The sequence below is a fragment of the Phocoena phocoena genome, chromosome 8 (assembly GCF_963924675.1).
Source record: "Phocoena phocoena chromosome 8, mPhoPho1.1, whole genome shotgun sequence".
Lineage (NCBI taxonomy): Eukaryota > Metazoa > Chordata > Mammalia > Artiodactyla > Phocoenidae > Phocoena > Phocoena phocoena.
Window position 1 is genome coordinate 64,177,185 of NC_089226.1, and position 14,917 is coordinate 64,192,101.

At 39.7% G+C, this 14,917-nt stretch overlaps 1 protein-coding gene across 3 annotated transcripts in view; it reads left to right on the plus strand.

The window, feature by feature from the left end:
• Positions 1-14,917, plus strand: part of ZNF143 (zinc finger protein 143) — a 55,288-nt gene that overhangs the window by 10,646 nt on the left and 29,725 nt on the right. Inside the window, exons 2-7 of one of the 3 annotated variants that reach the window (XM_065881764.1) lie at positions 4,791-4,909; positions 5,232-5,324; positions 6,171-6,254; positions 6,785-6,865; positions 8,533-8,729; positions 9,562-9,636. In XM_065881764.1, coding sequence (XP_065737836.1) covers positions 4,798-4,909; positions 5,232-5,324; positions 6,171-6,254; positions 6,785-6,865; positions 8,533-8,729; positions 9,562-9,636 — 642 coding nt within the window. In that variant the 5' untranslated portion in view covers positions 4,791-4,797. Of the gene's footprint in view, positions 1-4,790; positions 4,910-5,231; positions 5,325-6,170; positions 6,255-6,781; positions 6,866-8,532; positions 8,730-9,561; positions 9,637-14,917 lie in introns of those variants that run through there. The other 2 variants (XM_065881763.1, XM_065881765.1) reach the window with 2 other exon arrangements.

The window sequence follows — 14,917 nt, forward strand, 5'->3', positions numbered from 1 at the left end:
TCATCAGTGGAACATGCTTATTCCCTGGGTGTATTTAAATAAAATTGAAGGGATTTAAAGATAGTTTTCCACAAATGTTAATCAAAGCAGTGTTACTGGATCAGCATACTGCAAAGGTACAGGATAGCCTGCTTTTTGTTTTTTTTTTTTTTTTTTTTTTGGCGGTACGCGGGCCTCTCACTGATGTGGCATCTCCCATTGCGGAGCACAGGCTCCGGACATGCAGTCTCAGCGGCCATGGCTCACAGGCCTAGACGCTCCGCAGCATGTGGGATCTTCCCGGACCTGGGCACGAATCCATGTCCCCAGCATCGGCAGGCGGACTCTCAACCACTGCGCCACCAGGGAAGCCCCTAGCCTGCTATTTTTATGTTGCTGTACTAAGGAACTTCCTCATTCCAGGTTAGGAGATGTCATAAAATGCAGCACAAATGACCATGCTTAAATGGAGAAACACTTTGTATAGTAGTAAATTTATGACGAAAATTTGGAATTGAGACCAGGTAATAGAATGGCATAGCTTCTCTGTTAAGTGTTGAGGTGAAACCAGCCTGAGGTTAGGATCTGAGGTTGACAATTTCTGAAGGCCTGGCTTCTGTGTCTTCATGCAAAAAGACCTCTAAGATTTGTTAATCTGGATTTCTTTTTGTATCATTTCTTACCACAATAAAGGTTACTTGTAGTTGGAGTTCTTTATACCTGGACCATTAGATTTATATTTTCATAATAATTTGTGGTAATAATTGTATCTAACAAATTAGACTAAACTTGAAATATCTAAGGGCTTCACGTTTTAAAATATTCATCTGATGTAGATTCATACCACTGAGGAAACACTGATTCTTTTTTTTTAAGGGATGAAGTCAGCTAGTATTTAGTTACTAATTTTAACCATCAATTTTCAGACATTTTTTTCTTCCTGCCAATAATTTTGGATATTTTTCACTTTTAAAATTATGAAATCTATCAAATATAAGGAGGAGTACCTGTATAAGTAATTGAATAAAAGCTATGTATCCACTTGGTTTTTAACAGATCCTAACATTTTTCCATATGTGTTCAGACCTTTTTCTAAAAATTATGGTTAAAAACCCACAACATAAAATTTACAGTCATAACCATTTTTAAGTGTAGGGTACAGTAGTGTTAACTATATGGACGTTGTTGTGTGATAGATCTCTAGAACTTTTTCATCTTGCAAAACTGAAACTATACTCATCAAACAACTCCCCTAGTACTTGTAACTACCATTCTACTTTCTAATTCTAAGAGTTTGACTACTTTAGATAGCTCATATAAGTGGAATCATGCAGTATTTGTCTTTTTTTGACTGGCTTATTTCACTTAGAATAATGTCCTCAGGGTTCATCCATGTTGTAACATATGACAGTATTTCCTTCTTTTTTAAGATTAATATTCCATTGTGTATATATAAATTGCATTTTATTTATCCATTCATCCGTTGATGGACATTTAGGTTGCTTCCACCTCTTGGCTATTGTGAATAATGCTGCAGTGAAGAGGTGTGCAAATCTTTCTTTGAGATTCTGTTTTTAATCCTTTTGGATATGTGCCCAGAAGTGGAATTGCTAGATCATATGGTAATTCTATTTGTAATTTTTTGAGGAATCTCCATACTGTTTTTTTTTTTTTTTTTTTTTTTTTTTTATGCGTTACGCGGGCCTCTCACTGTTGTGGCCTCTCCCGTTGCGGAGGACAGGCTCCGGACGCGCAGGCTCAGCGGCCATGGCTCACGGGCCCAGCCGCTCCGCGGCATGTGGGATCTTCCCAGACCGGGGCACGAACCCGTGTCCCCTGCATCGGCAGGCGGACTCTCAACCACTGCGCCACCAGGGAAGCCCTCCATACTGTTTTTGTTTTATTTTTATTTATTTATTTGGCCGTGCCACGCAGCTTGCAGGATCTTAGTTCCCGGACCAGGGATCAAACCTGGGCCCCCTGCAGTAGAAGTGCAGAGTCTTAACCACTTAGCCAGGGAAGTCCCAATAGTGGGCATTCTAACAGGTGTGAGGTGATATCTCATTATGGTTTTGATTTGCATTTCCTTGACAGTTAGTTATATTGAGCATATTTTCATATGTTTGTCTGGCATTTGTTTATCTTCCTTGGAGAAATTTCTATTCAAGTCCTTTGTCCAATTTTTAATTGGGTTATTAGTTATTTGATGTTGTGTTGTAGAATTTCTTTATATATTCTGGATATAACATTTGCTACATTTCATAAGTGTGTTTTTTTCTCTTATGCTAATATCCATCATCATCTTCCAGAAAGGCAGGAACTTTATTTATTACACAGATGTCTTCATTTGAGATTCCTGTTGTGCCCCCATGACAGCCTCCTCTGTGTCTGATTTTGGCCCATGATTCATTATTAAAGCACAGGAAGCTGACTACCTTTTGCAAGGTGGCCCTTTCTAAAGGTGTCATGTGTATCTTACATACTTATTTTCACACAACCTGAAAATGTTGGTGCCAGAAATAATCAAGACATGATGGTGGATATGGTATGAGCAACTATAGAGTGTTTGATCTCTAGCTTATTTATTTCATCTATTCATTATCATATTTTCCCCAGTTGATCATTTTCTAACAAAGGGCATTAATTGTATCACAGAGCCTTTTTGAGAATAAGATGGGCTGTGTACTTGCCATCACTTATTATCTCTGGTAGTTGTAGTGCCCATATGATCTCTTCTGATTCCTTCACCACCCCATGTATTTGCCAGCAGTTTGTGTCCAGGAATCAGCTGTCTCTTCAAGATGTTTCAGTTAGTGTAGATTTTTTTCCCTTAGGATAGATACTGTAGGTCCTGAAGCCTTCCTAAAGAAAGTTAACACTTGACCAGCTTTCAGACAAGAAATAACTTTTATTTATTGCAGATATATCAGTTACCTGTTGATGTAGTTATTTGGAGATTTATAGATAATTCAATGAAGAGGACAAATGCTTGAATTATGGTCAAACCATAGGCATTTCTTAACATCATGACCCAAATTAACTTGTAATCTGCCTTTTTCAAAATTCATCTTCTAGACGAATGCTGTAAAATCATAGAGTGCTTTCTACATTTTTATAGGTGTTTTCCCTTCCATTCCCTTGTCTTATTTCTGTTATATAGTGACAGTACTTGTTCTGAAAATTAGCCTGTCCCAATCCTGTACTCATCAGGGGACTTAACAGCAGAGTACCAGTTTTACTTTGAGGCTTCTCTGTTAGCCCTTAGATGTAGCAAGGAAGTATTGAAGTTTCAGTCTGCTTTATGAACAGTTATAGATTAGAAATATTTCAGGAATCCCTGAAAAGTCAGCCCGTGATTGACTTTTATCACAGCACTGATACCTTTCAGAGTCTAAACCATAGTCCCTGGCTTTAATCCAAAGAGGGTGTAGTTTATAGTGTTTATAAAACAAAAATCTTCAAGTAGTCCTAACATAAATATAATTGCAAATTATTACTACTATCTGCATATTGCTCTTTTAAATATTGACACTGAAATCAGATCTTTAGACCTGGAAAGGTCCTCAAGAGATGCTCTGGTATCCAGTTCCCTGGCTCAAGGCAGCTAAATTATCCCAACTCATGTTTGAGACAACACAAGGCCTACAGAGGTAATGGGACCCGGAGATAGGGAAAGGGAGGAAGGGGGTTGTGGTGATGATTGGTAAAAGAGCCATTCATCCATTTATTCTGCACCAATTGTGTGTCTGTTGTGTGCCAAGTACTTTTTAGGCACTTTAGTCAGCAATGAGCAAACATAAAAACACCTGTCCACTCTATTTGAGGGAGAAATAGATAAGAAAAAAAACAAGTAAATACATGTAATATGTCAATTTATTAGTACTATGCCGAAATATAAAGGAGGGAAGAGGGCTGGAGTATATCATCATTGTGGGGTTGGAGGTACAGTTTGCAATGAGGTGAATAAGGAAGCTCTCGTTGAGGTGCCATTGAACAAAGACTGGAAGAAGATGAGGGAGTAATAATGAAGATACCAGGAAGAATGTTTCAAGCAGAAGGAACATCAAATGTAAAGGTCCTGAGGCAGCAGAACATCCAGTATGTTTGAGGGAAAGCAAGGGCACCAGTGTGGCTGAAATGGAACGAATGAGACGGAGAGTAGTAGAAATGGGGGCAAGATCAATGGCCTCATAGGCTAGTGTAAGGACTTTTGGCTTTACTCTGATGAGAAATCATCAAAGGGTTTTGAGCAGAAGAGAGATGTGATCTAACTTTTTCATTCAAAAGGACAATCTGACTGTTGTGTTGAGAGGAGATGAGGGAAGTCACAGTAGAAGCAAGGAGACCAGTTAGGATGCTATTGCAGTAACATCTCAGGGTGAGAGATGGTAGTGGCTTGGATCAGGGCGGTAATGGCGAAGCTTGTGAGAAGTGGCCAGGTTCAGCATAGATTTCTGAAGATTGAGTCAACAGGATTAACTCAATCCATTCATGGATTCTAAGTGGGAATCTTCAACCATGTTAAACCCAAAGAACACAAATTATGGGAATTTTAGACATGGTACAGAACTGATGGGCAAGACTTGGGTGTGCTCAATAGTTTTTTTTTTTTTCAATAGTTTACTGATGAATTATTAAAAGCATGCTCTGGACTTTGGGCAAATACTTTTACCCAGCATATTAAGTGAAATTTCAGCTTATTTCAAACACTGTTCACTTCCGTAGCAATTTTTTATGGTTCATAAATATCGTTTGTAGATTTTATTTCATATACATCGTTCTTTGTTCTCAATGCCTACATTTTTTTCAAGGTAGAAAATGTTGTTAGCCCAGATAAATCGAGATTCTCAGGGAATGACAGAGTTTCCTGGAGGAGGAATGGAGGCTCAGCATGTTACCTTGTGCCTGACAGAGGCAGTAACTGTGGCAGGTGAGCAATCTTATTTGAAGGGATCATGTGGGTTTGGAAATATTTATCTTAAGGGAGAATGAAAACTTACAATACTGTTTACTTTGTTCCTCCTCCTTTAGCTAAAGGCAACACAAAGCTAAGCCTTTTTATGAGCATTTTTACCCTGGTATGGATGCTGGTATAGTAGGGTGAAGAAATATTTTTTGTAAATGCTATAAGAAATCCCACTTGAGTCTAAGTTAAGCAATCTGCCTTTTGACTAAATTTTATTTTTTAAAAAATTAAACAGCACACACATATGATAGTTACCTAAAGAAAATAACTTTTTTTTTTATAATAGATGGTGACAATTTAGAAAATATGGAAGGTGTAAGCCTGCAAGCAGTAACACTTGCAGATGGTTCTACTGCTTATATACAACACAATTCTAAAGGTATGTGCCTCATATACAGCCCATTGGTTATTACCAGCAATTCATAACCTCAGAGTTGGAACACCTAGCAGTTATACCACTTCCCAATCCCTCCTACAGACACTGTACTCCATATGGTAGTAATTTCAGTTTAACTTAAATTTTGTTTTGATAATTTGAGGACACCTTTTGAGATATTTGGAAGATACTCTGGGGTATCAAAATTAGTGAGGAAGAGGGGAGGGGGTAGTGTCCCTGACCTATTTTTAGTAAGACCTTTCTCACTTTTTCCCTTTAAATTATTAGTTAATGTTTTTACAAAATATGTGTAAAAGTAGACATTTGGTTTTGCTTTTATAACATTGTTTCTAAATCAGTGTTTACTTTGCTCCAAGAAATAGCCTAGTTCTCAAATTCCTTGTTTTTTTGGAAAGCTACTAAGCATATGTATACATAGTCAAGGGACTTGTAGCCCCCAGGGATGAGAATGACAGCTGGCCTCATGTGCACTGATACATCTTTCTATCTTCCCAGTTTCAGCTTCGCTGGGGTCAGGGTCACGATTCCTAAGTGGCTCTGAAAGGTATATAGAGGTTTGACTCATGTAGCTTGCTCAGATGAGCCACTCTTCCTCTTGAACTTGTCTAATTGAAAATCGGAGGGGAGAAAGGATGGCTGAGGGAGGATTTTCTGCTTTCTGTAGGATCACTGGATGTGTTATTGAATTGCCTCAGAACATTGAGGGAAGAATCAAGATGAACATGATCTTAAGTAGTGTATGTTTTTATAGTTGATATCATTTTGAAATTGTATAAAGTTTAAAATTTTTGCTTGTGCTAATTTATTGGCTTAAATTGTTTGTTCTAGATGGGAAACTCATAGATGGTCAGGTCATTCAGTTGGAGGATGGTTCTGCTGCCTATGTTCAACATGTACCCATACCTAAAAGTAGTAAGTATTTGATATTTACTTACCCTTCTGATTCTCATACTTCAGTATTTGCTGCCTCCAACTGCCTCTTACTACTGATCTCCTGATCTCTAGGTCTCCTTCTGAAAGGGGAGATAGGTAGATGTCAAAGAGACGATCTAAAGACCATTTTAACTTAATTGAGATTTTCTCTCGGAGTTAAGGGAAAAGAAATTACTAGACTTTACTCTGGAGATAAATGGGCAACAGTTCTAAGTGAATATTTCTATTATTTGAGATAAATCCTACACGCCTTCTCATTTTCTTTTTTTTCCTTCTTTCAATTCTCCTATCCCCTGGTAAATATTCCTAAAACAGGTATTCTAATATCTTTTTACCTTTAAACACTTATTCAGAGCAGCTTTGCTGAAATTATTTAAATGTTGAAGGATCCATAAAGGAAGTGTAGGTTTGTATGATGTGTTTAATGGTTTATTGACTCTGTTGTTGTTGAGTTATCAGAATATGCTTGGAAAATATGGGATCTAAATGTAAACATTGTTCTTGAGCAGGGGACAGTTTGCGTTTAGAGGATGGGCAAGCAGTGCAGTTAGAAGATGGAACTACAGCATTTATTCACCATACCTCCAAAGGTAAATTAGCTTTGAACATTTGAATAAAATAAGGGGGAGGTAGGGTGTGGGAAAAATAAGACCTGCCTTTAGTTGCAGAAATGCTGTTGTCATGTAAAAGAAGGATTATGCTTGTTCTCTCAAATATAAGATGGTAGATTTTGGCACAGTCTAAGGGAAAACTTTCTAATAATTTGAGTTGTCCAGTAACAGGTTGAAATAGCAAACCCCTGGTCTCTGAAAGACTTCAACTAGAGGCTGCCTTTAAAATATGAAATTAAACACTTGAAAGTTAAATTGTTGATTTTTTTCTTCCTTTTAAATATAATGTCTTCAGCAAGGTCCTTTGCCCCTTGTGTTGGTCTTTAAAACTAAATAAAAATTTTAAAACTATCTGAAGCAAATGTGGCAAAATGTTCATGTTTATTAGCTTTGTGTAGGGAGGACCAGAGGTTTGAGGTGGAATGCATAGGAGCAATGAGCACAGCTCTGTAGCCAGACTATCTGGGTTCAAATCTGGGTCTGCTGTCTTTTAGCTGTGTGCCCCTGAGCAAATTATTTAACCTTTTTGTGCTTCAATTTCATCATCTGAAATGAGGATTATGATAAGTATCCACATCATAGGGTAGTTGTGAAGACAAAATGTACAAACATGTAGAGCACTTGGAACAATATTTGTCACATAGTAAATGCTCAATAAATATTAGCTATTGTTATTACTTTATAAAATACTTTATTATAGAATGACTGTAAATGTTTTAAGAGACTATATTTAGTTGTGAAACCAAAGGAAGAAATTTTTAAAAATATAGGATATTTGAATTTATAAATAAATTTATTTAAAGTTGAGAAAAGTAAACTGAAAATTTTTTTTCCTTAGCAGTGGGAGTTGATCACAGGTTCACTGTAATTGGCTAGATTTATTATTTCACAATGCTGTATGTTTCTTAGTATGGTTATTTAGAAGGGGGAAAAAACCATGGAGTCATACTGACATGAGTTCAGATCCTGGTTTCTCTGCATACTGATTTTTTTTTTTTTAGTACTCCTTTTTTATTTAAATAAATTTATTTATTGATTGATTGCTGCATTGGGTCTTCATTGCTGCATGTGGGCTTTCTCTAGTTTTGGAGAGCGGGAGTACTCTTCGTTGCAGTGCACGGGCTTCTCATTGCGGTGTCTTCTCTTGTTGGGGAGCACGGGCTCTAGGCGCGCAGGCTTCAGTAGTTGTGGCACACGGGCCTCAGTAGTTGTGGCTCACGGGCTCTAGAGTGCAGGCTTAGTAGTTGTGGCGCACAGGCTTAGTTGCTTTGTGGCATGTGGAATCTTCTTGGACCAGGGCTCAAACCCATGTCCTCTGCATTTGCAGGCGGATTCTTAACCACTGCGCCACCAGGGAAGCCCTGCATACTGATTTTTGACTGTTAATTGTTAGTTTTTTTTATTTCCTGGGTCCTAAGGAAAGTGACTTTACTTCCTCAAGCCTCAGTTTCCCATTTGTACAATAAGGTGGTAAATATACCTGCCTCACAGAATCATTGTGAAGATTGAATGAAATAACATACGTAAAGCACATGGGCCCTGCTCATAGTAAATATTCAATAAAAGTTCATTCCCTTCTTCCTTTAAATATGTAACTGTTTATCAGACTACCTTTAATTTAATGCCATTCTCTTGTACTCCCTCAGATAGTTATGACCAGAGTGCATTACAGGCAGTTCAGCTGGAAGACGGCACCACAGCTTACATCCACCATGCAGTGCAAGTCCCACAGTCTGACACCATTTTGGCAATTCAGGCTGATGGGACAGTGGCAGGTCTACACACTGGGGATGCCACGATTGATCCCGACACCATCAGTGCTTTGGAACAGTATGCAGCAAAGGTACAGCATTTTACAATGTGAAGAACATCCCAGATACAGCTTCTTTATCTTTCACTAAAAGAAAAGAAAGCAAAAAAAAAAAAATAAGAAACTAGGAATTCAGAGTCAAAATCAGACAGCATCAAGGAGAAGATCAGCATTTATCTTAAAAGAAGTGAAGGGTAGAAAGAAACATTTGAAGACAAAAAAAGGAATGGAGTAAAAGCTTATAGAAGAGAAATGGGTGGCAGGTAATTCACACAAAGATACACTCAAGTATGAGTGCCATAAAAGAAACAATGAGGTATAGATGGAACTGCTTATGAATTATAAAGTAGAAACTAGAGTTTGGAAAAGGTGAAGGAAAATCTCAATTAAGTATTTTTTTTTTTTTTTTTTTTGCGGTACACGGGCCTCTCACTGTTGTGGCCTCTCCTGCTGCGGAGCACAGGCTCCGGACGCCAGGCTCAGCGGCCATGGCTCATGGGCCCAGCCGCTCCGCGGCATGTGGGATCTTCCCGGACCGGGGCACGAACCCGTGTCCCCTGCATCGGCAGGTGGACTCTCAACCACTGCGCCACCGGAGAAGCCCCTCAAATCGGCAGGTGGCCTCTCAACCACTGCGCCACCGGAGAAGCCCCTCAATTAAGTTTTACATCAAAAGGGCTGTGTTTTTTTCCCTGCATTGAAATTATATCATTTATATAATTTAAAAGGTTTTTTCCCCATTTTTTATAATGGAAATTTTCAAACACACACAGAAATAAATGATAATGTACCCATGTACTTATCTCCCAGCCTAAACAGTTATCAATATGTGAAAATTTTTTTAAGCTTTATTTTATTCCTGTAGGTGTCCATTGATGGAAGTGAAAGCGTAACAGGTTCAGGAATGATTGGAGAAAATGAGCAAGAGAAAAAGATGCAGGTATGTAAGGCTACTTTTTTATATTAGAATCTCTTTCTCTTAGCATTTCTGAGCCCTTCTAGGGATGAAAGCAAGAACTCACTACCTCCCTAGGAATATCTTACCAATTCAGAAAAACAGTGTATGCATTAGGCAGCAGCTTTCTCAGATTACCTCCTCAGGTCTCAGAATTCATTATATGGATGAAAGTGGCACTAAAGAAATAGAAATATCACAGAAATCCAGATGAAGCTTGTGTTCTGGAGTCCAAAGCAGTTTTGGAGACCAGGCGGTCTTCTGTCTGCCCCACCCTCGGCAGCTTGTGGATCCTTTTTCTGGGCCTTCACCCTTACTGTGACTGACTAACCCTTGCTACTTTGTTTTTTCAGCTCTGTTTTTTTTTTGTGTATTTTTTAATTTTTTTTTTTATTTTTCGGTACGCGGGCCTCTCACTGCTGTGGCCTCTCCCGTTGCGGAGCACAGGCTCCGGACGCGCAGGCTCAGCGGCCATGGTTCACGGGCCCAGCCGCTCCGCGGCATGTGGGATCCTCCCGGACCGGGGCACGAACCCCCATCCCCTGCATCGGCAGGTGGACTCTCAACCACTGTGCCACCAGGGAAGCCCACTACTTTGTTTTTTATATGTTTTTGTTTCTTCTCTTTACACCTGATTCCCTCCATACTTTCCTTTTCAACTTCTGGAGAGAAGGTCCAGTCTAGCTAATTGTCATTGTTCCTTCTGGGCAAAGCTGTTTTTACTGCTTCTACCAGACTGCTTCCTGGGCTGCAGATGGCCACTGGTTCGCTGCCCTTGATTCAGATGCTCACCTTGGGTCCAGTCCTTGGCTATCCCTTACCCAAATAACAGCCTAGAGCTGCAGAGCCTCGCCAAGGTTTGTAGTTAAGTACAGAGTAGTCACAGATGCATTCTGGGAGATCTACAAGTCAAATTTCAAGACTCTGTTATGAATTATGTGTTTTTGTATTTGTTTGAGGGGTTGGTGTTCGTGTGGGTGGATGTTCTTGGAGCTTATATAATCACTGTAGTATATTACTGCTTTAATGCTGCTCCTTTTTTTCTCAGCAATTATCTCTAGTATTTGGCTGACTGCTCCCTCATAGTTTTTTGCAGTCTTCCAAGTGTTTTATCATATTTAACTCCTAAAGTTATTGCTTCAGGCAGTACTTTTTAACTTGAGCATTAGCATCACCACTTAATGCCATTGAGTAGTACTCTTGGGGGTTATCAAGAAGATTTTATATTTATAGTAAGAATAAATAATAAAAGAGGGCTTCCCTGGTGGCACAGTGGTTGAGAGTCTGCCTGCCGATGCAGGGGACGCGGGTTTGTGCCCCGGTCCGGGAAGATCCCACATGCCGCGGAGCGCCTAGGCCCATAAGCCATGGCCACTGAGCCTGCGTGTCCGGAGCCTGTGCTCCACAATGGGAGAGGCCACAACAGTGAGAGGCCCGCGTACTGCAAAAAATAAATAAATAAATAAAATAATAAAAGAAATCACTGGTAAAAATGTGATGCTTTTAAACATTGCTGGATAGCCAGTATTTCTATTTATCACTGAAGTGATGCCATGAAGTAGCAGTAATATAAACACAGTTTGTAAATCATTAAGCCCACCAGCTTTGAAACTACATGATTCTAGGCAAAATTTTCAAGTCTTTGAATTCATAAAATGAGACTTTAATATTTTTTATACTGCAGTATGTCAAATCTATCAAAGTCAAACTCTACTAAAATGCAAACGCAGTGTAAATATATGCAAGAGATGTAGGTCAGTGCCTTGGAGTGGCCCAACAGGGTTCTGTCTCTTATTAGTGACTAACAATTAAGTTTTTAAATAATAGAATATTTTTAAAGAAAGACAGTTGTAACTACACTTGTAATAAACTAGAATAGGTCTTACAAAAAATGAGTGAATTTACCATTGGTCCGTATTATAACATTATACTATTAGCATAAAATTCTATTACGATCAGTAATTAATTTCTGAACCCAGAAACATACTAGGAATTCAGAACTGCTGAAACAGAATGTCGTAAAAAGCACGATTACTCTTTATCTGCAGATATATAACCATTTGGTGTTTGTGCCAATAGACAAAGAAAATGAAGAAAGTTGAATAGGATTTTTGTTCTGACTGTAGCTTTTTCTTTTGTACCTCTCCTTACAGACTAGATCTATGCTGTCCAAAATGTTGTCGCTACTGAGCACTTGAAATGTGACTAGTCAGAATTGGCATGTGCCGTGAGTGTAAAATACATACCAGAGTTAAAAGACTTACAATGAAAATAAGAATGTAGGGCTTCCCTGGTGGCGCAGTGGTTGAGAGTCCACCTGCCGATGCAGGGGACGCGGGTTCGTGCCCCGGTCCGGGAAGATCCCACATGCCACGGAGCGGCTGCGTCCTTGAGGCATGGCCGCTGAGCCTGCGCATCCGGAGCCTGTGCTCCGCAACGGGAAAGGCCACAACAGTGAGAGGCTCGCATACAGCAAAAAAAAAAAAAAAAAGAAAGAAAGAAAGAATGTAAAATATCTCATTAATAATGTCTCCTGTTGATTACATGTTGAAATGATAATATTTTGGACATACTAGGTAAAATAAAATAATTACTAAAATTAATTTCACCTGTTTCTTTTTCCTTTTAAAATGTAGTTACTAGAACATTTTAAATTATAGATGTGGGGACTTCCCTGGTGGTGCAGTGGTTAACAATCTGCCTGCCGGTGCAGAGGACACAGGTTCCATCCCTGGGAAGATCCCACATGCCACGGAGCAGCTAAGCCCGTGCACAACTACTAAAGCCTGCGTGCCTAGAGCTCGCGAGCCACAACAAGAGAAACCACCTCAATGAGAAGGCTGCGCACCACAACAAAGAGTAGCCGCTGCTCGCCGCAGCTAGAGAAAGCCCGTGCGCAGCAACGAAGACCCACCACGGCCAAAAAAAAAATTATATATGTGGCTTGTATTTGTGACTCATATTTCTCTTCATTAAGTGCTAGACCAGAAGTTTCTGAATCTTCCATCCTCCAAAACAATTGAGTACCATAGTTGAGGTTGAGGACCCAATACATGGTATTAAAAGGTCAAAATATCCCAGAAGAACCGCTGCAAATAAGCAGGACCTGTAACGTCTTGGTTTGTCTCTTAGTACTCATCCTACTTCTGCCAGAGTTGCTTAAGAAGTTGTAACTCTGTGTCTGGCTGAACTTTAAAGTAAAGAGGTCTATACCTAATGCGATAGATTTTTTTTACAGTCTTGTTTCAAAGCTTTAGATTTTTTTTTCATTGTGATGCTTACAGTTTAGAGCTTTTTCTTTCATCTATAACATAAGCATACTAGTTGTGCTGCTGAGCTGATCTCTTACTTGAAACCAGATTTCATACAACAAGAAAGACCTAGAGTATCTAAAACTTAATGCGCTCGTGGGAAGGCAGTTTTGCCCCCTGGGGGACATTTGGCAGTGTCTGAAGACAAGTTTGGTCGTCACAATTGGGGACATATTCTGGGTAGATGTCCTGCGAGGCATAGATTAGCCCCACTACAACAAAGAATTATTCTGTTCAAAATGTCAGCAGTACCGAATTTATTTTGTTTTGTTTTGTTTTTTTGGTGGTACGCGGGCCTCTCACTGTTGTGGCCTCTCCCGTTGCGGAGCACAGGCTCCAGACATGCAGGCTCAGCGGCCATGGCTCACGGGCCCAGCTGCTCCGCGGCATGTGGGATCTTCCCGGACCGGGGCACAAACCTGTGTCGCCTGCATCGGCAGGTGGACTCTCAACCACTGCGCCACCAGGGAAGCCCCAGTAGTACCGAATTTGAAAACACTCATCTGAAGTACTCTGTTTAAGGTTGCCCATGTGTTCAGTTGTAAGAACCATAAGGATGATGGGATATGTGTGTTTCAGGGAGGCTATGACTGTTGTCATTGCCCTTCAGCTACACCACCCTTAGTTAAGCAGAACAGCATGCTATTAAAGTAACATGTAATTTGTAATAAAAACATCTCAGTCGAGCTTCCATTCTGCTATGTAGTATCTGTGACTGTGGGCAAATTACTTAATTTCTCTGGATCTGAGACTTATTAACTAAATGAGAACAATAATCTTTGCCTTACCCATCTCATGGGGTTATGAAAACCAAATGAGAGTTTCATTTGATTAATATTTTAGGTAACACATGAGAATGTAATTTGTAAATGTGTTAGCATCATGCAGCATTGTTGATGCTTTACATGTTCTGTTAGAATCCAAGGTCCTTTTTCATGGTTTCCATTAGTTTTGACTTCATTAAAAACTAATTTTATTTACATTGGAGATCAAAGTCCTTTGGCTTGGCAGTTTTTTAAAACAATTTATTTTTATTTATTTATTTTTGGCAGCATTGGGTCTTCGTTGCTGCGCAGGCTTTCTCTACTTGCGGTGAGCGGGTGCTACCCTTGGTCACAGTGCACGTGCTTCTCATTGTGGTGGCTTCTCTTATTGTGGAGCATGGGCTCTAGGTGCATGGGCTCAGTAGTTGTGGCTCACGGCTCTAGAGCTCAGGCTCAGTAGTTGTGGTGCACAGGCTTAGTTGCTCCACGGCATGTGGGATCTTCCTGCACCAGGGCTCGAACCCATGTCCCCTGCATTGGCAGGCAGATTTTTAACCACTGCGCCACCAGGGAAGTCCCAGAGTCATTTTTGAGCCAAGTATGACAATCTGCACAGATAGGATGTGGCAGCACCATCACCACATGCCCACAGAGTAGAAAGTTATTCTTCAATTTTCATGGTACCTCAATTTCTAAAATAGGTCATAATCTTTTAAAAACCTCTAACATCAGTGCAGTTGTTTAAAGTCTTGTGTTGAGTTCCAGAGAAGTGATCTTCTACTTAACACTATGTAAGTATAGACTAGGATCATATGGATTGTAATGTCTCCCACAGGCGACTCAAATGACCTAACCCCCTCTTTTCCTTTGCTTTTGAAATTGATTTTTACCTTGTTTAGAACATATGTCCTAAAATACATATATACATTATAAATATATATATACATATACATATATATACATACATATACACACACACACACACACACACACACACACACACACACACACACACACTTAATTCCCTGGAGTATGTCAAGGAACATCTGCATATAATGCATTGATGGATGCTCCCTGGCTTGACTTTTCTAGAGTGGGAATCGACCTGTGAGCGCTGACTATGCCCCCTTGTGGATCTCCTTTTGACTTCTTCCAGAGCTGCTGACTTCAGCCATGGAACAGAATTAACCT